Consider the following 23,806-nt stretch of genomic DNA (forward strand, 5'->3'; position numbering starts at 1 on the left):
AAAAGCAAAAAAGCGTGTAATTACAGCGCCGCTTGCACTCATAGAGAGGAGGGAATTTCAATAGATCCCAGAAAATATTGAGAGGGGATTGCTCCGTCCATTTGTCTCTAAATGAAGAGCTTAGGTTAGTCGTATTTTAAATTAACCATATCACCCCACGCTGAGACTCCGTTCGAGAGGCCAATGAACACTCAGCCTCCCTTTGTGTAGCCGCTCAATAATTACCAGGCACAAGTAGAACTGAAAAGCTCTGTTGCAATAATGATTTGCACACAGATAGATGCGAGGGGAAGTCCCGCAGAGTTAATTTGGCATTACCGCTGCATGGCCAGCGAATTGTGTTAACTTGTTCCGTGCAAGTCTATTAAAGCAACCAAACGCTTATTTATTCACCTTTCCAGCAAACGTTCTTATTAGGAGACGGAGATTGGCGCTGATTAAGTATTGCACTGGCCGGTGATTCCGCCAGCGCAGTATTTCCCAACCTCGATCCTCTAGAGCAGGAAAGGGAAACCTCGGCACTCCTGCTGTTGTTGAACTGCGCATCCCAGCATGCCCAGCAACTGTTTTAGCATGTCCAAACAGCCAAACTGCAGCAGAGCATGCTGGGATGTGTAGTTCAACCACAGCTAGAGGGCCAAAGGTTCCCCATTTCTACTCTAGGCACACTAATGGGTCTTGGTGATATTCATACTTGAGAACAGGTGGGGAAACAAAAGTAACAGAAGTACTGTGATCACCTGTGATCAAGTATGGCTATCTTGGAAACCTGGGGTATATTTACTAAAGCTTAAAAAAAATGAAAAAATGTGATGGTACCCATAGCAACCAATCGGACAGTGTAAATGGAGAACACGCTACCCGATCCGTCTGTAGATGTCTGATCTGCAGATCTATCTACCAGTGTGTACCCAGCTTCAGACTGCCTTTACAACTGTGGATTTGGAACTGCACAGTGCAGCAGCTGTAACGCCGTGGGAGGTGGGGCTCCGTAAGACAGTCAGGGAAAGGAACAGGGCAAGGATGACCACCTCGGAGGCGGAGCTAAACATCAAAGGGAGGGACCCATCAGAAGTTGTTAAATATTGACTGTCAATGCATAGCCACATTTTGCATTTCTCCCAGGTTTTGCCTCTTCAAGTGTAGATGCAATCAAAATGTGTATGGATGCATTGCCCGCTCTACAAACAGGTCTACGTTCAACACCGCACCAGGCCCTAAAAGTTTTGCTCTTTAACTTGACACAACATTGTCTTGCCAGTGTCCATCTGCGACTTTTACTAATTGAGTTGCTGCTTCCTTCACCATCCTATTCAAGGAGCTGTGTACTTTCTTTACTCCACTCTGTATCCTATCGTTTGTACTTGGCATCCCACGGCACAGAAGATAAAAACATGGCTGATTACAAAGACGTGGCTGAAAAGACATCAAAGGATGCTAGAAAGACCAAGCAAAGTATTTTCACAGGAAGACCAATCCGACCAAGTTACATCGGGCGACGTACACACAAAGATGCATAAATTCGCTTCTACGTGTGCACAGTATACAAAAGCTCTCCGTACTGTAGGTCCATGGGAATCAGGGCGTGGGCCCAGAAGCTTACAATTCTACCTCTTTAGCCGCTACTTACAGCACCACTTATATGAACGGTCTTGCTGGGGTCGGTGGTTCTACAGCAGCTGCCCAAGCCGGCTCCAATTACGCCTCTCGAAGGCAAAAAAAACTTTTGTAGACTCACAATGGCTGCCTTTAGTCACCGAATGTCTTCCTCTGTTGAAAAATGGTTTCCAGCGAGTGAATAATTAGCAGCAGAATTTCACGAGCGGAGCAGATAGTGTCGGCGCAGCAGAAATCTGCGATCTGTCATTAGTTTTCAGAGAGATCGTTGAAATATCCTTGAAAAGGGACTTGTTGACAGGCGTTTTATGGATTAATTAGTCCACCGCGATAATGGCTCTCTTATAATTATACTCTTTCCTGTGAATGTGTCAGCTAAACGCAAGCCTATATAGAGGAGGAATCTCTGCTTTTTTTTTTAAGGATTTACTCTGGGAGTGTTCCTAACTAATGGATACCATTAACGTATTCCCAGCAGTTGAGGAAGGAGCTGGAGACAGGCCGGGTATCTGCTCTGAGAGTAGTATCTGCCGAGGTAGATGACTTTCCAGCCCTCCTTTGCTGATATCTTGCATTAGGCACTGGGGTGCAAAGTCGCTTGCAGATCCTGGCGGCTTGCCAGCTTCCCCTATTAAAGAGTCACTCTTCATACTTCCGATAAACACAGCTGTTATATGATGTTTGAAAGCATCTCACATCAGCGGGGCTACTAATTAGCACTCTTGATATGGTCAATCTGTAAGACAGGGACAGTGGGGGAGATGTATTGAGTGAGCGATGAACTGGAGAAGTTTCCCAAAGCATCCTAACGACTTTTAACGATCATCTATCTTGCAGCGTATTTGAAATGACAGATGCTGATTGGGCAGGTTCTCCGCTTCATATTCTCCCCAAAGCTTGATACATCCCACCCAGTGTACGAGAGGCGCTTCTGAGTGACTTAACGGGGGGATGTGTGTAAAAAATCCAGATGTTTGTTACCTTATTCAGACAGTTGAAAATGCTGTCTAACTTGAGTTCTGTAGCAACCTATAACTTTGACTAGGAAAAGTTTTTAATAGAACAGGCGGCAGACCCCCATATCCATTCTCCAAATTTCAGAGGATTGCAGTCAATTTATAAAAAATTGAAATTGGAGAAATATCTAGTGCCTCAAATACAGCTGAGCGATAGCATTTGCAGACCACAAATGTAAAACATTTTAAATCTTTATTACAGACTATAACAGTATATGTATAATGGTAAAGAATAAGTTGGGGGCGTGGTAACAAGAGGAGGGGTGGGGTCGATCACAGTTGCCTACCCTCCTACCTTTTGCAGGAGGCTCTTGTTACAGTTACAAATCTCCTGCTGCCCTGTTTTTTACTCCTAATCTCCCGGATTCTTCAGATTCTGCCAGGGGTGCCACTAAGGAGTTCCTTTGCAAGGACAGTAATTTACTGCTGACCGCTCTCATTGTCTCCCCTTATGGGAACCCCTGAAAAGAGAGAGAGAAACACCAAAGCATTGATCATGCAGGGTCTTTCTTATCTGTGCTGCTGTTTACTCACCCATAGCATGCTGCTGCTGCTGCTAGTGAGTGACTTAGGGTACACATTTTTGCTAGTAATCTTTCTTTAGGGACACACATTTGTTTTATTGGAGTATCTGTTGTCTATACTGATATGGTTAATGGTATTGAAAACAGCACATCCACTTGCATACAGTCCAGTGTTCACAATAAAATAACAATTAACACACTGAAAGAAACATGCTTATATGCTTAGGGATGAATTCACTTATAGTCAAATTGCTTTTGGAATATATTGCATAGGCATCCCATTAATCATGTTTACTGTGCTGAGTGAACAGCACATGTATAGTTGCAAACTCCATATTGCAGGCAGCGATGTTAGTATCAATTGCAAAACCTCCCAAAATGAATTGTTACTAATGTTATGTAGAAATATCTCACAATAACAGTCATTTAAACATAGACACGCCCATATGTGGAGCTAGACACGCCCCATAAGCAGAGTGTGACACGCCCCCATCAACGGGGCAGCGAATTGTGCTGTAATCTTCCTGATTCTACTTTTCAAATGTAGGCAAGTGTGGGGATGGAAGGGAGGTCACCTCTAGAGGCTATCGAAGGACCCATAGAGATTTATATATTGTAGGAAGGACCTTTTTAGGTTGTCTTCTTGTGCAGCACATTCAACCACAACAGGAACAGCTTCACTTAACACCCGTGCGTACAAATGGATACAATTTACAAAGAGACACATGCTTGAGTGCCGGATCACACTTCTGGTGCAGGTTCTTACACCTCTAGGTAAGAGGCCTCGCCCATATGGTGGAACTTGGTTATTAGCCTTCTGTAATGTAATCCAATGTTATTGGATATAACAGACCAACATACAGTGCTATATCAACCGGTTTTGTAATATTATTATTATTATTGATAATATTTAGACATCCAATGTCAGGTCTTTGGAAATGTTGTCAATAAATGATCTTTATAAGGTTGCAAATAACTCTTTCATTAAAAAGTTTGTGTCGCAGGGACTATACTTGATCCCCATAGCGGTGCCTTTTAACTGCCTAATAAAGGACTCCGGATAGATAATACTTATGATATAAAACAAACTCATTGTTACTATATTTCCTGTTTTGTCATCAATTTGGATTTGGTGTTCTGCTGCATGTTTGCACTGTTCACCGACTCAGGGAACCTCTATCCTTAGAAACCGGGAGTGCCTTTTATTTAAAGAGCTGGAGACGATTGGCATCTGGCCATCAATGAAAACAACTTCAGCAGTAATATTCTTAGTTGACTTCCGATATTTGTCTCACCGCGTCCTAAACGGCCCACACAGCAACCTGCCCACACAGTAAGGCTTAACTGGGATTTTGATCAATGTTTGCTGGAAGTTGACCACAATTTTGTGCGATTAGATGTCCACCAACTATTCTTCCACGTTTCCTGTCAAATGGTCACAAGGCGGTACTAACATTTGCCCATGCGTATTCCGGAAGGATTGTAAACACATGGAACCCTTTCCAATAACTGGATCTCATTATGTTAAGTCATCTATGTGTGTGGCCAAAATGGAATTGTGTCCTGTTGCTTGGTAGGAATTGTGACCTCATGTTGCAAGACTCGTCTTGTGAGTCTTGTGGTCACAGACCGGGAATTCTAGGTTGTCAATGAGGGTCCTGGGGGGGCAATAATTCACGGTGGCTGCATGGTGTGTCATAGTAGTGGTCTGTACATAAGTGTCGTTTGTTTAGGGTGTTGCTAGGAATTGGCACCGCAAAAGCTCTGCATGACTCTATTGTGCTACTTCTTTGTGAGGGCCCATTTTGTAGTGTTCATTCTTGCCCCCTGCAACTTTCAAAACTCGTGCAGTTCCTGTTCCCTGCCTGGGGTGTCCGCTGCCTGCTGTGGTGATTATACCACAATGTGGTCTGTATTTCAGCATTCATTTGCCGACTATACGTGTGCTAGGACCCAGGCAGGGAACAGGAATTGCACAGGTGTTGAAAAATGCAGGGTTCTAGATTGAATGCTACTTTTACTCCCGGATCAGGTACTTTATAAGGAATTAAACAACAACACCTTATAGTTAATTAACAGAATACAGCTAATAATAGACGTCTGTAAGCCAAACAAGTGACAGAAGAGAGTAAAACAAAGATTAATTGATGTGTGGTCCAGACACCAACACCCAATGATGAGGTCACTGACTAGGAAATCATTTTAAACAAGGATCCCTCGTATTAGATTACTCGCACTTCTAACGCGTTGGCTTCCGCCAAAGAAAATCACAAGAGATATTGTCGTATCACTTGTGTTTGTACGATATTGTGTTTCATTAAACACTAATGCTTCCAGTGTAGGAAAAGTACTGTACCTGTATTGTTTTCCCGCTGTAGGCTGTTTTCCTCCTGTCTGTCTCATTGTGGTGGGAAACCAGCAGCTTATAATGAATAGCATCTTTCATGCAGTTCTGTCATTCTAAACCACTTTCCTTTCACTCCCCTATTTTGTTTATTGATCGTTATTTGTTGATTCCCAGAAGAGTCAGAGCTGATCAGAAAGCGGGTGGGCCTAGATTGTGGGTGTGGTCTGATGAACAAAGGGGGAGGGGATTTGGACTGATCAGCGGCGGAGTTTCATCGGATTGGGCTTTTTTTTTTAGCAACCGCCGGCCCTTTGCTGGGCAGTATGTACTGGAGGAATATTATTTTGTAAGTAAAAAGTGGAGGGAACTCTGTAGGAAAATAAAGTGGATGGAAATAAAAAAATGTCCAATCAATAAATGGTGGTTTATCTCTCTCCACTTTATCTCTCATCCAAGGCGTGGGAGAGTTCCAAATTAGACATCTGCTACGTGCATCAACACACTCCTCATATTCTAAGCATTATATAGGTTACTGACCGGTATTTATACATACAACCTGTCAATCACTGGTAAGCAGGGTCCCCTCTGAGGCATGAGGCTCTCAGGAAATGAGACATATTATTAACCCTATACACCTGGGTTAGTCAACTTGAGGCCCTCCATCTGCTGTGGAACTACACATCCCAGCATGCCCTGCTACAAGCTTAGCATGCCCTTATTGTAAAACTGTGGCAGGGCATGCAGGGACTTGTGGTTTCCAAAGCAGCGGGTGGGCCCTGTTTTGAATACCCCTGCTACACAGCGTCATTAGTGAGCGTCACCTTTGCATTGACCGCGTGGCGCCTGCAGTTACGTTTGTCTGCTTTCTATACGGCCTATCTCGGCCTTTAATCATAAAGCAATATTTTTGGAAATCCGACTGAGGAACAGGGAACTGTGAATCGTCCTTGCGATGAACTGCCCTGACAGGGAAGTGTGTATCAGTCAGGCAAAAGTATACATTGTATCAAAAGGCTCCTTTGTCAGGGCGCGATTGGAATGGACGTTTGTTTACAGAAGACGCTACAGACCTTTGTGTGAACTGTGTATGTGTTACAGCGAACGCGGATAACAGACACGTTTTTGTTTTCTCTCCCACAGCGAGTCCGCATTCAACGCCATCAACCTTACATTTCCCGACGTCTCCCATCATACAGCAGCCCGGGCCGTACTTCTCTCACCCAGCAATCCGCTATCACCCGCAGGAGACTTTGAAAGAGTTTGTCCAACTTGTCTGCCCAGAAGCTGGTCAGCAGGCGGGACAGGTGGGGTTCCTAAACGTAAGGACTGCTTTTTATACTACAGAAGTGTCTGCCCGCTGTCCGGGAAATGTGCGCCCTGAAAAGGGGAAAAATGCGATTTAATGTTCCACCCTATTTTTATGTTATGTTAACAAGTTGTGCTGAAATCTCTGGGGGTTCCGCTGTTGCCGACATAATAATTGGGGTAGATGTGGAGGGCGCTACTGTGTACCACAGCGCCCAGGACGATGAAGAAATCAGGGCATTCAAAGATCAGCGGCATACGGTACAATGTAGGTAGGGATCTTCATTTCAATACACACCATTAAATAACACTTTGCAATATACTACCAGGAATCAAACCCATAAGCTGTGGCATTCCAGTCAGACACCCTAATCATTAAGTTACTGTATTTGATCCTGCATAAAAACGATGAGATTTCTCACTATATGAAGTTACTTACTACATAGATTTGCTCAGCATTGCAGCTGAGCAAATCTATGTAGTATGTGGATACACCGGATTGGATGTACGGCTGCACACAACGTAGATCTACTCATTTACAATGCAGATTATTTTTTACAAACTACAAGCAATTTCATATAATTAGAATCTCAGTTTTTTATGCAGGATCAGTGAACTCGGTGAGTAGGTTGTTTGAATGAATACAACAGGTTATGGGTTTGAAGCCTGGGTATGGCAGTATGTTGGAGTGAGTTCTGCAGTTAAGTGCATGAATGTAGTATAAATGGAATTTGGGTCCGAATCCATTCCTAAAAAATTATGCGGAAAGGGGCATCATTGCAGTTTTGTCATGCCAAAAAATTGAGTCGATAGGGGCAGTTCCAGTGCAGTCTGGGTGAGTGTGTTGGACCCAGCAGTAAAACCCAACATTTCTTCCCTTTTTTGGTTCACAACTGACCCATCTCAATATATATTCATTAGAGCATTTCAGTGATACCATTAATGATAGTGATTTAATATTCTTTCAGGAATATTAATTCGCCCCTCAAAGTTGCTGCCCTCTCTGTGTGTGTATCCAACTCCCTTAAAATGTATCATGTCGATAATCCGATCCCTGTAGTCCTCATTGTTGATTGGCTGATCATTTTGTGTTATCAAAGTATTGTTTGTTTCTTCCGTCTTATTTTGCTTTTACGTTGTATTTGTTTTGGGGGTTTTGCAGTAGGAAGTGATATGTTAATTACCCTTCCTTTTAAAGTCATTTTTATCTTACAGCGAGACCGTGTTTTACAGCCGTCCTAAATTAAATTATTGCCTGTGCAGGGAAAGAAAAAAAACACATTTTCTGAACATATAAATTAGCGTCCTTCAAGGAATATTATGAAGTGAGGCCACAAAATTAAATGACTGTTGCTAAATGATATTTAACAACTTGTCGAAAGACAGATGTTCCAAGTCTGTGCTGTTATTTATACGTGTATATCAAGTTGACCAGTACTTGAACCCGGCATTCCACAAGTTCAATTTCTTACGCTTTGTATTTATCTGTCTACTAATCTGTACATGCTGTAAAATACTTTGTATAAGGCGGCACAAGAAACCAGCTATCCGAGTATCCTGTATGTCATATTCCCCTTTCATGCTCAATGGCATTTTCTAACAAGACTTTAAATAAGGACAGTTTGCTTATTTTGTATTTATTGTTATTTATTACCAGTTTCTTATATAGCGCACACATATTCCGCAGCACGTTACAGGGTTGTATTTATTACCAGTTTCTTCTATAGCGCACACATATTCCGCAGCGCTTTACAGAGAATATTTGAACACTCATAGCAGTCCCTGCCCCAGTGGAGCTTACAATCTATATTCCCTACCACATGTACACGCACACAGACATTCTAGGGTTAATTTTATTGGGAGCCAATTAGACTACCAGTATAATTTTGGATTGTGGGAAGAAACCGGAGTCCCCAGAAACCCACTCAGGCACAGGGAGACTATACAAACTCCGCACAGTTACAGCCATGGTGGGAATTTAAGCCATGACCTCAGTGCTGTGAGGCAGTAATGCTAACCATTACACCATCTGTACTGCCCCGTATATATAACACATGGTGGGAATAGAACCCATGACCTCAGCGCTGTGAGGCAGTAATGGTAACCATTACACCATCCGTACTGCCCCGTATATATAACACATGGTGGGGATAGAACCCATGACCTCAGTGCTGTGAGGCAGTAATGCTAACCATTACACCATCCGTACTGCCCCGTATATATAACACATGGTGGGGATAGAACCCATGACCTCAGTGCTGTGAGGCAGTAATGCTAACCATTACACCATCTGTACTGCCCCGTATATATAACACATGGTGGGAATAGAACCCATGACCTCAGCGCTGTGAGGCAGTAATGGTAACCATTACACCATCCGTACTGCCCCGTATATATAACACATGGTGGGGATAGAACCCATGACCTCAGTGCTGTGAGGCAGTAATGCTAACCATTACACCATCCGTACTGCCCCGTATATATAACACATGGTGGGGATAGAACCCATGACCTCAGCGCTGTGAGGCAGTAATGCTAACCATTACACCATCCGTACTGCCCCGTATATATAACACATGGTGGGAATAGAACCCATGACCTCAGCGCTGTGAGGCAGTAATGCTAACCATTACACCGTCCGTACTGCCCGTATATATAACACATGGTGGGGATAGAACCCATGACCTCAGTGCTGTGAGGCAGTAATGTAACCATTACACCATCCGTACTGCCCCGTATATATAACACATGGTGGGGATAGAACCCATGACCTCAGCGCTGTGAGGCAGTAATGCTAACCATTACACTATCCGTGTTGCTTATTGAATAACTTCCAGTTTGCATTGTTCAGGTAAACATGGAAAAACTACAAAAGCTTCCCAAACTGAAAAGAGGTGCTGTTGCCCTTAGCAACCAATTAGATTCTGTCATTTTCTAGGATGCAATATAGAATCTAATTAGTTACTATGGGTAACATCACACATCATTATATTTTTAGAAGCTTTAGAAAATCTACCCCCTTGTGTCAAACAGACTTTGCCGACTCTTGCGGGGTGATTTCCCAGACTCCCGAGAAGTCTAGCAGCCTCCTTGACGCGATAGACGGGGCTACCATGGGTGTAAGACCCAGAGAGCGAATTTAGTAGACACTACTTATGTGTTCTGTAGATTGGTGGTAACTTTACCCAATCTCCCATTCTTACCTGTCCCTTCACCTCCTCTTCCCGCGCACCAGTGGCGTAGCTACGTTTTGGACGCCCCCTCCGTTAGGGGGGGGGGGCGCCTTGCCAAGCACCCCTACCCCCCACCCCGCCGCCCATGCAAACCCCCCCCCCAATCCCCCACAGCCTTACCTATTGTGCTGGTCCCGGCGGCTCCCTTCTTCTGCTGAGGACCACCACAAAATGGCCGCCCCCATACAGCAGACAGTTTCAGAAAACTGTGTGCTATATGGGGGCGGCCATTTTGTGGTGGTCCTCAGCAGAAGAACGGAGTCGCCGGGTCCAGCGAGATAGGTAAGTCTGCGGGGGATTGGGGGGGGGGGTGTAACTATAGCACCGCAGCACCTGGCGCCCCCACATGCACAGCGCCCCGCCGCGGTGGCGGGGGCTGCGGTGCTATAGTTACGCCGCTGCCGCGCACCCTGCCCATTTCTTTTGCAGCGGAGGTGAATGGTTTAGTGAGTTAAGAAGTGTACATTACAGTTAGGACTTACTATTAACATTTGTTTATTTGGGGGATTCGGTGTAGATTTTCGTCCGTTTCAGCTGTCAGAGCTGTGTACTGGTATCGAAGATATTGTACTTTGTTTATGTTACATGAAAGAAGATTAATTTTCAAAGCACTGAGCAATGTAGACAGATAACAGGCACAATTATGGAAGTTATAAAGACTTCAGTAAAGGATCCCATTTTATCGTCTCTCGTCCGTTCCCATCTCTGTTTCCCCTGAGCGCAGCGCATGTAGGATGAGATGACTGTTCAGCGGATCAATTTGTTGACTGTTGTCAGAACTGATATTGTCATGCCTTGGTAGCGCACAGCCTCCTAAATCCTATTGCTCCATAAATTAAACTTACTGCTTCGTCTCATAAAATGTTAAATATACAGTTACTCCAGGACACAGCTGAGCTGTGCAAGACAGCGCGCAGAACTGGCGTTTTATTTTCCATTTTTGTTCTAAGCTAAGTGATTCTAAACAAAATGATGCGATTTATGGCTTGACAGAAGGAACAGCGCTGGAATATATCATCCGAGCGAGAAAACATTATATCATACACCTGCGCTTGACATTGCCTAGTAAAAAGTCTACTTTGCTTGTGACGGGCGCTACGTCAGTACGGAACCACACTTGAACACTTGTAGATTTATTTACCCTCGCTTCGTGTAAGAGGAAGCTGTGTCTGGAAGTCAGAAAACAAGATCTATTTAATTTATTTGATAACTGCAATTATATTTTCACAATCCCGGGTAGTGTACACGGCCTGGGGACGTTCATATACTGGTCTTAAGTTAATGAGGATATTTCACCATAAAGTTTTTGATACATTTTTTAGTGGGGATGCTGTATCAAACCTTCTAGGTTCTAAGAGGACAGCTAGAGTTGTTGCCCATATCAACCAATCAGAATGTAGCTAAAAGCTGATTGGTTGATTCAGGATTGGAGGGGGAGGATGTTGGGCAGATCAGAGCAGAAACTGTTGATACATTGTATTGTTTGTTGTCAATATTTATCTAGCAATAAAGTTTGTTTGTGTCGGCAGACTTGTGTTACGTTTGACTAAACGTGTTCTTATTTCTTGCCGTTTCATAGCCCAATGGTAGCAGCCAAGGCAAGGTGCACAATCCATTCCTTCCGACTCCGATGTTGCCACCGCCTCCTCCGCCACCTATGGCAAGGCCTGTGCCCCTGCCCGTGCCAGACACCAAGCCTCCAACTACGTCTTCAGAAGGAGGAGCCGCCTCTCCAACTTCACCGAGTAAGTAGCACACGTGGCAGGGAATAAATACACCATACTACTGGGTTTAAATATTATCATCGCATAGTCTATACTCAACATGTGTTTCTCTGTTGTGGAACTACACATACCAGCATGCCCAGTTTTTGGTATTGGTACTAATTTTGGTACTATTTTGGTAGGACATGCAGGGATTTGTAGTTCCACAGCTGGAGGACCATATGTTGAACACCCCTGATCTAAATGTTTACTTCACGCTACAACATATTTTTGATGCTGTGCACCAGGTTTCTTAAATACACAACCAAATCCTTTCCACTTCATCTCACATTGCCTCCTCTTAGTACTCAGTCACATTTCTTAAATAACACTGTTCTCCCAAACACCCTAAATCATCATCCCTAATTTGTTGTGCTTTAAAAAAATCCCATACTGTTAGTATTATAAGGGATATAACAGATCCTGTAGGTTCCAACCATATTAGTATCTGCAACCCTTTATATATCCAAAGATATCGCCAGTGACCTGTCCTTTCTTATATCTGCGCTACGCCTCTGGGGCGGAGTCATTTCCCGTTCCTTTCCATGTGCTATATCTCACAATGCAGTGGTCACAAGATATACGCTCCTCCCCTGGGGCGGAGTCATATTTCCGTTCCTTCCCTTGTGATAAATCTCAGTGTATTGGTCACACAATATCTTAGCTCCACCCTCGGGGAGGAGCCCTTCCCATGTAATATATATATTGCTGCGCATGCTCCACAATCATCTGGGCAATCCACCAATTTGTTTGCAACTGTCATTTATCTACTACAGTATTTGAAATGACAGAAGCTGATTGGTTGCTTTGTCATAATTCTGCCAGGCTTGTTCACATCAGTTCTGTGGGTTTAGGCTTCCTGTATGTTCCCAACACGGCAACTACAAACCTCTGACCAGGTGAAATCAGATAACGGTATTGAGCCTGATTCAGACCTATCTTTTATGACTGCGAGTAGATAGCCGCCGCCCATACAGAGAGAAAACCCGCCTGTGTATATTTCCGAGTGAATTGCGAACGGATCGCTAATCGCAATACATGATCAAATCGTTACGCAATTCATGAACCATTCTATGATTTGTAAATGCGAGTAGCTCTGACCCTTGCACATCTGACGTCACGCGCCCTCCCTTGAAACGCCTGGGCACGCCTGCAGTTTTTCTTACACTCCCAGAACACCCATAAACGCTGACTTCCTGTCAGTCAACGTCCATCTGCTTTGCGTTTACGATCTGCCGCTATCCGTGCTCACGCACGTGCAATGCGTACTGCATGCACAGTCATACCATAATCGCTCGATCTGCCAATTCGCTGATCAGCGCTCAACTATGAATCAGGCCCATGATACAGCCGTGTGTGCAATTAATTTACAGCCACAGCAGCGTGCGGCCATTTTGCCAGAACCGCTGCCTGTTTCCGGTTCAGCCGCACACTTGTAGTCTAGGCTAAGTGGCCCTTTAATGTTCATTTATCTGTATTGTCTGCTTAATAGCATGCAGTACGAACAAGATGACCTGTGGAATGAGAGGGGCCAGGTGGGAATTACTCCCGAAATTTTGTCTGAGCGCGTTCTCTGCAGTTCCTCCCGTCAGGTTGACGCCCTGTGGCTTAGCTCACATCATTTATTTAAAAGCTTCCAAAATAAAATAAAATAAAAAAAACCTTCACTTTCATGTTCCCTACATCCATGTACCACGGCCTGAATTTATCATCAAAAATACCTCAGGCTAGATTGCGGGGAAGATTCCTGGGCGGGAGGCATCAGTAACACAGGCGTGATGCGTTGCAGAAAGTTTTCTTTTTGTGAGATATGAGAAAAGTCAATCTCCTTATCCTCACTAGAAAAAGGGGGTAGGATGTAGTGTGTAAGGTGTATATATACATGTAGCGTGTGTATTCACAGCTGTATCCATTATATAAAAGGGGGCTCTTAACCCTTGTCAGCCCAGGACCTTATGTAGCACCTTCAAGAATCAAAACAGGGAGTTGGGATTTACAGCGATGTATCGGCTGTTGAATTAAACGGCCGATATATAGGCAGTCTGGCTGCAGAGGCCACCAGTGACTGACTGGTCTATGCGCGCACATGCGAATGTCTGCTCAGTCGTGATGTCTGGTACAGCACATAAAGCCGACAGTGTCCGTGCCTCTCTCCTCATGCACTTAGCAGACTCTGGGACTATATTTCATTACCACCATATTCCCAGTGATTTCTGTATTGTGTATGTGCATATCTCTGATAAAATGACACCAAAGCCATTTTCTCTGGGACTGTGCTGCATTGCCGCCATTTTCTCGGTGATTTTTGTATTGTGTATGTGCCTATCTCTGAGAAAATGGCACCAACACCAATTTCCTGGAGGTCTCTTCTGAGGTATTGAATGTGGTGTGAACCTCCTCCACCCATAGTAGATATGGCACTGTGTATGAATCAACCAGCCGCCAGTCACTCATTGCCTACCTATTCATTAACCTGGGACTAGGATAGGTAGATAGAAAGAGTTAACACCTTCATTATATTACTTGGTTGCACTGGATCTGAGCTATGATGATTCTCACAGTATTATCAATAAACTTTCCCCGCTTTCATGCGTTTTGTAAAGTTACACCCCTAGCAATAGCAGCCACCTATGTGTAATGGTGTACTTACTGCATACACAGCGGAGGCAGCCATTTTGTAGGCTGAGAGGGCAGCCTATTGGTTCACTAGGAACCCTGGTGACATCTGTAAGATATATGTTCATTGTCAGAAAATATTACGGGGGTCCGGCATTCCACCCAATCCGGCAGGTCCCCACATGTCTGCCGCAGTCCGGTGATGCTGTCCCCACTCCTGCCAAGGCAGGATTTTTTCTTACAGGCAATATGTTGGCGGCCGAATCACCGGAATGGGTGGAACTCAGGACCCCAAGTAAGTAATACGCTGTGACGTTTTAAGACATTAGGAATTGAAATTTCAGCTTTGAGTAGTATTAACCTGTTATTCCGAATATCACACTCGGGGCCTTATTTGGGTCCACACGCAACACTGCGAAATTCGCAGCATCGCATGTGCACTAAACGCCGCCCGCAGTGCCGGACACCCCCCACCACACCCCGAAATTGATGATTTGCATAATCCATTTGCAGCCAGAGAAATTATTTGATGGTTGGCCACATCTAATGATTTCTCCAGCGCTGGCAGATCAGAGACACCTATATATTAGAAGATATTAGAATAACTCCCTCAGTTTTGTGCTTTGTCATCTATAGAAATAATTCTGTATTATAGTTCATTTATACAGCGCCTCATTGTGATGAGAGGACAGCAAATAGAGTCGGGTACATGCATTAGTGATAACAGCGAAACGAGGGCGTTGCCACAGGATCAGGGGGGACATTTACTGAGATGGAAATTCTATTTAAGATGGGACTTTGCTAGGGGGCAACCAATCCGATCTATTGTCTTTTAAAGGTGGCTAAATAAATAAGAAGTAGATTTTTATTGTTTGCCCATAGCACCCCCCATGTGTAATAGCACTCCCATCTTAGTAAATATGGCCTCTAGAGTCTACTTTGGCCACACACATAAGGTGGGCGGATACAGGTGTGGATTATTAGATAGACAGTCAAAAGGTTGAGAGGGTCAAAAAGGTTTACTTAAAAAAAAGTAGACACTTGAAAATGTCGACATGAGTTTTTCACATTTGTTTTGCTTCAGTGTCGACATGGACCCCCCCCAATTAGTGTAGTGCGTACCCTCGCATGGCCAGCGAAGCTTCGCTCACCATGCATCGGAGCCAGTTGTGGTCCGCGTGGGTGCTAACGTATAAAAAAAGTTTTTAAAATGATTAAAAACAAAACCTCATGTTGACCTTTTCACCGTGTCAACATATTGACTGTCTATACAGACATTGTAGATCTATAAACCACCGGATACACAGGCCGAGAGACCACATCTGCGGTGCACCACCATGTCCACTTATGTGCTGGGAGATTTTGATTGGATCATTCATTACTGGGTGTGTTCGTCCATTCAGGGGGGGGGGGGGCACAACACATAAGCTGGATGCCGATTATCAGCGTTCATACGGCAGAGAAATGTAATATATAACGTTTTTTTCTTTGGAAAGATGTATTCCCCTCGGAGAAGGTGGTTTAACCCTTTGCGCGTGCCAAGTGAATTTGTCAAAATAGGTGTGAAAATTGCCAAGCCAACATTTGTATTCATCGTAATAACCTGTAATGTTACCTGATATAGGAATCTTTTATGCCATAACATTTTTTTATTTGAATTTATATAACAAATGTGAGCGGCGCTGGCATTGTTAGCAGATATTTAGCAAATCTCTCGCATAGAAGAGTTCATTCTATTGCTTTTGGATTGAAAGAGGAATAACTAAAAAGTATCAACTGCTATTAAATATAGAAGGAAAAACAAAATAGTTGAAAAGCCAAATGACCGTCTTAACGTCTTGTTTTCACTGTAACTTTTCCCGTCTCGCCCGATGCACCCACTTGCAGAACAGGCAGGTTGGGGCGAGCGACACGCTAAAAACGCTAGATCGTTGCACATTTACCCTGATCATCATTTATGCCGCTGATCCCCGTTTAAATAAACATTTTTTTTTACCATTGTCCAAGTTGGTCACTTAGCGCAGTCGTGATTTTGCACCCAAACGCATTCTTGTCCTGTTTTGTTTGACTCCACTACAAAGGGTTAATATCCGGTAAGAGAGCTCATTCCCGTTCGGAAGTCTTGTACTATGCACCTTGCTATTTGTCTAATCTCTCTCTGCAAATCAGTCTACAGAGGCAATTGCATGAGTGTCATTTATAAATTTGTTGCTGAGTTGCCACATTCTGCCGAGCAGTTATGGAGCCGCTACGAAGGCGTCCTACATCTATCGCCATGGAAAAATAAAAGTTTGCCTCGTTATGAATTAGTTATAGTTATGAAAGTTAAGTGCCCATCGTCTGATTACAGGAAGCCCTGGAATAACAGCGGATAAGAGAGTTGGGTCTCGCGTACATTAGTTTTATGATTTTATTCCCCGGCGGGATACTACGGCGCACTGCGAGTGTGATATCACACGGTGTTCGGGCAAAGGCGTACTTAGGCACTCATACATTCGGAGTCATGGTCCTATAAGCCCCAAGGAGATGGATCCTTGCATTACACGGGATTACAGATGATAAGCATTGTTAGCTGGCAATACTCCATTGTCCAATTTATACTGAGGTAAATTCAGTCAGAGACAATGGTCTTCTCTGACAGTCTGATATTTCTTCAAATGATTATTAATCTTAAGATATGAATTTGCTTTTGCAAATGAAAACTGCAGATAACGTTCTCAGGTATCGGTATTCGTTTCGGAACTGAAGATAATCGATATGAAGATTGGGAGCGTGCGGGGGAAGATATTTAGCTACACACAGCAGACTTCCTATTGAAAGCCACGTTCAGAATTCTTTTGCAACTGGCTGATAATAGAAAACTGTAGCGCCCACGCGGAAATGTCAATAGCATTTTAAATAACTCCATTGGTGTCCGTAGGCCAGATGTATCAAGCTTCAAAAGTAATAAAACGGAGAGTGATAAAAAACCAGCCAATCAGCTTCTAGCTGCCATGTCACAGGATGAGTTTGATTAATGCTTCTTAGAAGCGGATTTGTAACTTCTGCTCACTTCAGAAGACTTGATACAATTACTCCATATATACAGTAAGAGCCATTGCATTCTGACAAATGATTATTTTCTCCCCAGTTTACAAGTCTCCATCTCCCTTAGATGCCTAATTAGGTGAAACGCTGTACTAATTATTAAGACTCGTTGCTTTTTGCTTGAGGGCGAAATATTGTCGACGGCAAGTATAAGCGACACAAGGTTTCCGACAGCTCATTTGATGATATTTACGAGCTCACTTTAGTCCTGTTTCTTAATTAAATAACAGACTACGATGCAATAATTTGCCGTCATTGCTCGCACATTTAATTATTCCTGAACCGAAGGCAGACTCCTGCCAGCAGCCGCCGATTGGAAGGAAGCTGTGGTCATATCTGAGGCTTCCATGTTGTGTGTAAATGCATTGACACCTTGAACCTCTCCGATCTTTACTGTCGGAGAAGCAATTAGTGTTTCCTACCAGGGGCAGAGATGTGGAATGGGATCGTATTCTGGTTAACAATGTTTGGTTTAGTTGGTTTCCCCCGATATAAATACGACACACGGCTCGTTACGGTCAAATCTTTCCACACCGCCTTTTATTAATCCGTTGTCTCAAAGTGAAGGTAAAAACTGTCACAGCTCAAAGTACACTGGAGAAGTCGGCATTCTGACAGCCAAGAAGTAGACACCATATGATCGATGTGTACAAGATCGGCAGAGACCAAATGTGGTCAACACGCACAAAATGTTGACACAATGAAACGTTCACCTGGGTGTTTCACCTTTTTTTTTTTCTTTTTTTTTCACCGTCCACGTGGACTCGGTAAAGTGTACCCCGAAATGGTTTGAGCTAAGCCCCCAGAGTGAAGCAGGGCAAGCGAAGCAGTACACTAATTGGCGGTCTACTTGCTCAGGTGTAAACATTGCCACCAAAAACGAAATGTCGACCTTTTCATGTGTCATCCTTTTTCGTCTCAACCTTTTGCTTGTGTCAACCCTTTTTCCCAGTGTTCACCTTATGATGACCTTTTGAGGTTGACCTAGACACCTAATTACGGGTTGACCCCATGATCCACACACGGCAAGTGTATGTACTATGTTAGGTTACATGAACCCCTCATAGCGCCAATTACATAAAGGATAATAATTGCAGCGGACCATTCATTTGATTGGGAGTTTTGGTAGTAGCGGCAGGCGGAAAGGAGATTGCAAAACTCCCATTGAAATGTGTGGGTGGCCGCTGACTGGTTGATAGACCTCTCTCAGCCAATCAGCAGCCACCCATTCATTTGAACATTCAACTTCCCCGGCAACTCCCCTGGGGGCACTTTTTAACCAAAGGATGCAGAGCAGGGAGAGTGCCTCTCCTGCCTGGCGCTTCCCCGCTCTGCAGAATATACAGTAGGTATATATATGATAGGCCAGGTATTACGGATATACGCCAGGGTTGCCGACCCTCCCGGGAGTCTACCAAAAATCGGGTCCCCCTCCCGGCCCCCCGGAAGGGTGGGCAACCCTTCCTGGAATCTGGGGGACCCCCTGGAACCCACCGAATCGCGGCATGTAAATGCCACAATCCGCGGGTCTCAGAGGAGGGGGCGGAGCTAAAATGGCACAATCGCGTAATTTTAGCCCCACCCCCTCCATGGATATCAGTAATTTCCACTATTTCCCGTAGTGGGGGCGGGGCTTAATGACGTCACCGTCAAGTTCCGCCCCCCGAACGGGTAAGGAAAGTCTCCTCTCCGGGCTTCTCCCGGAGAGGAGCATTAAAAAGTCGGCAACCCTGATATAAGCTCTTGAGCACAAGTGGCTTAATTAGGACCTCAGACAATTTGATTTACCCATCTGTGCTTAAACATTGATAACCCTGGCCTGTTCGCAAATCCATGGAAAGGTTTAGTAGCGAATCATAAAAGATATTTGGGTTAAAGCTGTGAGGGTGACAGGCCGTGCTTTCCACGTTTCCTGTCGGTAACCCCGGCCAGGGCACACTAGACTAGCTACTTTTTTTTTTTTTTTGTTACAGGAAATGACTGATAACAGAGAACAATAGCATGCATTCAGCAGCCTAGCGCACTTAAATAGAATGTCAGACATCTCAGGTTCTGTCAGGTGCAAGTGCGCGTTCACCCTGGTGACCTCCTCGTTAGATAGGTCACCTGGACCACCCCTGATAAATGACGGTGCTCGCTAATAATCACGTTACAGGGACAGATTGGGCCTGTGGTCTTTTCTCCAATTGTGTTTGCAGCAGAGTTCAGCTGCAATGTCATTATTACAGCACTTTAGTCCTCACATGATTTGCAGGCTTCGGAAGAATTCCCATCCGCTTGGACCAACTCCAGCTTTTGCAGCGAAGCTTTGAACCTGAAATCCTTTCTATGCGCGTACTGTGCAGACTTCACAAAGACCCACAATTTCTGTCCCCCACGTGTGTGCGGAAAGAAAAACTAGGCGCGGAAATGTCATTTTCCAATCCTTAAACTTTGAGCTCAAACGTCGTTCTCCGTTTACCATGACCTCCGGAGGCAGAGCTCTGTTTTCAAATAGATCTCCCCCCACTCCGTTATTATAAACCGCAAACAATGCGTCCCTCCACTTCCAACCACATCATCGTCCGTTATTTGTGACAGGCGGTATAACAAATTATTTAAGCAAATAATACATTATGACGGAACAAATAGTGGGTTGAAGGGGAAAGGGAAGGTGAGACAGTTAGTAAAGAGGGCCGGAAAGCTTACTATGTTTCAAGTTTTAAACCGCAAGGCAGATCCTGTGAGACAGTTGGTTGCTGCAGTGGCTACGAACTTGTTTCCACGTTACCTAGAGGACTGCCTGTTTGCTAGGCTGCGTTACATAACATCATCGATTTATTTTATTTTTTTGCAGATAGACTTCAGACTAAACTGACTTTTACCTTGGCCGGAGAAGGCCAAATTCTGTGTGGGCGCTAACGTCATGTGATGTCAGCGGACCACCCACAGCGGGCATAGACACGCTGACTTTTTCAGGGGAAAGCCCAGAGTTTTTATAAAACACTGGGCATCTTTGAACTTGGTAAAGTTCCTGGTAAGATCTGATTGTGAGTTAGTACTTGCACGGATTCCACACAAACACACACACGAGTACTGCCTGTAGTGCTGGAAGTGTAAAGTGTGATGTTATTTGTCAGAATGATCTTTGGCTGGAGAACCATTTCTGCAGGATATAAAACACAACAATAATGCGATGTGAGTAAATCCAGGGACCGTGTACATAATGCATTACAACATGACTTGACCGTTACTGCTAGGGATATAGTGCCAATATTCTCTTGTGGCAATTACACAATCAGCGTTTTATAGTTTGTTTCCCCGGTCTACAGAGTCTTTCCCAACAGTTAATACATAAATGAGGTAGGAGAAATGGCATTCAGCGCCCTGAACTAAGGAATTAGGGGGAGATGTATCAGCCCTTGCAAAGGGAACAAGTGAAGGTGTTCCCATAGTGACAAATCCACTGAAATATGATTGGTTGCTATAGGTAACAGCTTCTCCTTTACTTTTGTTAAAACCTTCCCTGGAGCGCTAGATTTACTCTAGAGGCGGAGCTGACCAATATATTTAAAGCGGCAACAAGGCAGCGACGTTAAATCACACTTGTTGTTTGGCAGTTGCCGGTTTAAATCCATCGATCAGATTGGTCATTTATCTCCGCTGTTTTTTTTTGTGTTTTTTTTCAATCTGCTCCCAACTGTTATTTTTAACAGTGGCAGTTAGAAGCTGATTGGGGATTCAGACCTAATGGGTGGACTGTGAATCTTTGGGGCCTGGCGATTAGGTAGTCGCCACCCCACCAGAGGCAATGAGAAGAGGGGGGAATTGATTCAGAATCAAATGAATTTACCCCCAACGTGTGCATACGGCGAGCAAATCTAGACTTCCTCAGTGATGCAAAAGCCGTGGGAGAGATTGGGGCCGCTGCTGACATCAGCGTCCCTTCCTTACAACGATCGGGAGCTTCCTGCTATAGATTGTCATCGCTGAACTAGATTGACAGATGGCCATCAATTGTGGGCGGCACGCTGGCTGTCAATCAAGTTGCGAACGGTCAGCAATGACAATCCTTCACTGGCTTTGTTCGTACGGACAACTCACGCATTCGCATTCCATCCGTGCGCATGAATCAGGCCCTTTATTTATTATTCCCAATGATCTCTCTTCAAGGTTTGATACATATTTCCCATAGTGAGTTGCTCATATACTTATGTTTGTAAAATACGGAATTGCGCTCTCTCTCTCTTTTATGACACCTGAGCTGTCAATAAAACATTGATTTCTTTGTTTTGCTCTGCACAATGCTGTATTAGGGGAGTTCACATGTGTCCGCTCTGCATTAGTGTTGCCTCAGCTCGCTGGTGTAGACTTATACTTTACTGACGGTTCTCTCCCTTTCATCTGCAGCCTACTCAACATCCAGCACTTCCCCGGCAAACCGATTCGTGAGTGTTGGACCGCGAGATCCAGGCTTTGTAAATATCCCTCAACAGACTCAGGTGGGTTCTGCGACAGTTTTACTTTCATTGTGCATTAAGCAGAGAGGTTTGTCATTGTGCCCTCCCTGTTATTTAGCACCAGGTCCGTACGCATCACTAGTAATGATGTCATACCTTTGGAGGCGGTGACTGTGACAATTATTCAGCCATGTGTTTGGGACAAATGTACACAACATACAGCAGCATGGGGTTCCCAATCTTTTGAATCGTGGCACCCTAGAGTATCAGAATTTTTCACAGCACCCCTAGGCCAAAAATTTTGTTATAAAAATATTAAATGAAGCAGATTGTGTTTATATGTGATACTTATGTGGTAAAGGGCAGGATTTGCATCTGTTTGTACACATACAAAGAAGGTCATACTGGCTGACACGCACAGCTGCGAATTTCGCAGCTTTGTGAGCCAACTAAACGCCGCATGCACAAACACCCACCCCCCTACTGGATGGTGAATGTCTCGGCAGGCATGCGTATGGATGTTTTGCATAAACATCCATTTGCATCCTTGCGTGCGGGACATAGTAACATAGTAGGTAAGGCTGAAAAAAGACTTGCGTCCATCTAGTTCAACCTCAGCTCGCTGGTGTAGACTTATACTTTACTGACGGTTCTCTCCCTTTCATCTGCAGCCTACTCAACATCCAAACTCATTCGATGGTCTCTGACCAACAAATTATTTCTTAAGCGACTCACTAGTGACTCAGATTTGCAGCACCCTGCTATGTGAACCGGGCGGGCAGCTGACATCCAGGAAACTATGCTATCACACCTCCATTATGCCCCCCCATGCATGTCTCTGAAGGTGTCCGCACAGAAGGCCTTCTGTGCGGGCACCTTCATATGCACATGTGCAGGCCTTCACCATCGGTTCCCGTTGTAATTTCGCATTGGGGAGAGTCAACCAGGATGACCTCCTAAATCTGATTTACTTACAGACACACCAGTGTTTTCAACTGTTCATGAGTGTCATCCATTGTATCAATTTACCAGTTTGTATCTCTTCGAACTTCAGTACATTTTCAGAAAGTAACAGCAGATGTTTAAAACTGATCAGATACATTGACGATATATCTGCTCTGGAAATGGTTGTATGCTCCTGTTCTAGAGTTTAGTTTGGTTAATCTCGCTCACAGATACTATTATTGCTGTCTTGGGACAATCTTTCCCACTTAATGATATTAAAGTTAAATTGAATTGTATAACACATTATACCACATTAGACCAGCTTCTTGCATATCAGCATTTGATAATCTCCTAATACTCGCTGCTTATCATCTTGCTGTTTCGTTACTTCATATAGCCTGATTTCCCCCTGCCTGTATCCGAGCTCCGCGTGTACACCATCTCTGTAATTCTATTTAAAAACCAAACAACTATTTGCACTATTTGAAGAATTGCTCAACTTGACACCGGCTCAGCGATTTGAAGTAATACCACAGGTGTGGATTTGAAACACTCATAAATCTTTTGATTTAGAATCTGGTAGACAGAGCCGGCGCATCCTGTTCTAGAGTCCACAGCGCACCTATCACTCGCACACATCGGAGGGAGACATATTCTGGAGCATGCAGCCGGTGACACCAGGGGGGCACGAGGCACAAGGTGGCTGCATGTCCCGTGATAATACATCATCCCACAAAATTATATGCAATGAATTTCAGAACTTTTTATTTTTTTGCAGTTCACATTATTTTTGATGATGCAATGAAACAGATGATGTTTTATTTGGAGTATCAATTTAACACCGCCACCTAGTGGCCATAATATCATAGAAGACTATTGCATGCTGTATTTCAATAGAACCTGGTCAAACATAC

At 44.1% G+C, this 23,806-nt stretch overlaps 1 protein-coding gene across 13 annotated transcripts in view; it reads left to right on the plus strand.

The window, feature by feature from the left end:
• NFIA (nuclear factor I A) overlaps positions 1-23,806 on the plus strand; it is a 244,592-nt gene that overhangs the window by 194,853 nt on the left and 25,933 nt on the right. For 8 of the 13 annotated variants that reach the window (XM_083157639.1, XM_083157638.1, XM_083157644.1 and 5 more), the window contains 4 exons: positions 6,645-6,823; positions 11,622-11,787; positions 14,651-14,716; positions 21,898-21,989. In XM_083157639.1, the coding sequence (XP_083013765.1) occupies positions 6,645-6,823; positions 11,622-11,787; positions 14,651-14,716; positions 21,898-21,989 (503 nt within the window). The remainder of the gene's footprint in view (positions 1-6,644; positions 6,824-11,621; positions 11,788-14,650; positions 14,717-21,897; positions 21,990-23,806) is intronic. The other 5 variants (XM_083157645.1, XM_083157643.1, XM_083157634.1 and 2 more) reach the window with 1 other exon arrangement.

The sequence above is a fragment of the Crinia signifera genome, chromosome 8, assembly GCF_055691185.1.
Source record: "Crinia signifera chromosome 8, ASM5569118v1, whole genome shotgun sequence".
In the NCBI taxonomy this organism is placed as follows: Eukaryota; Metazoa; Chordata; class Amphibia; order Anura; family Myobatrachidae; genus Crinia; species Crinia signifera.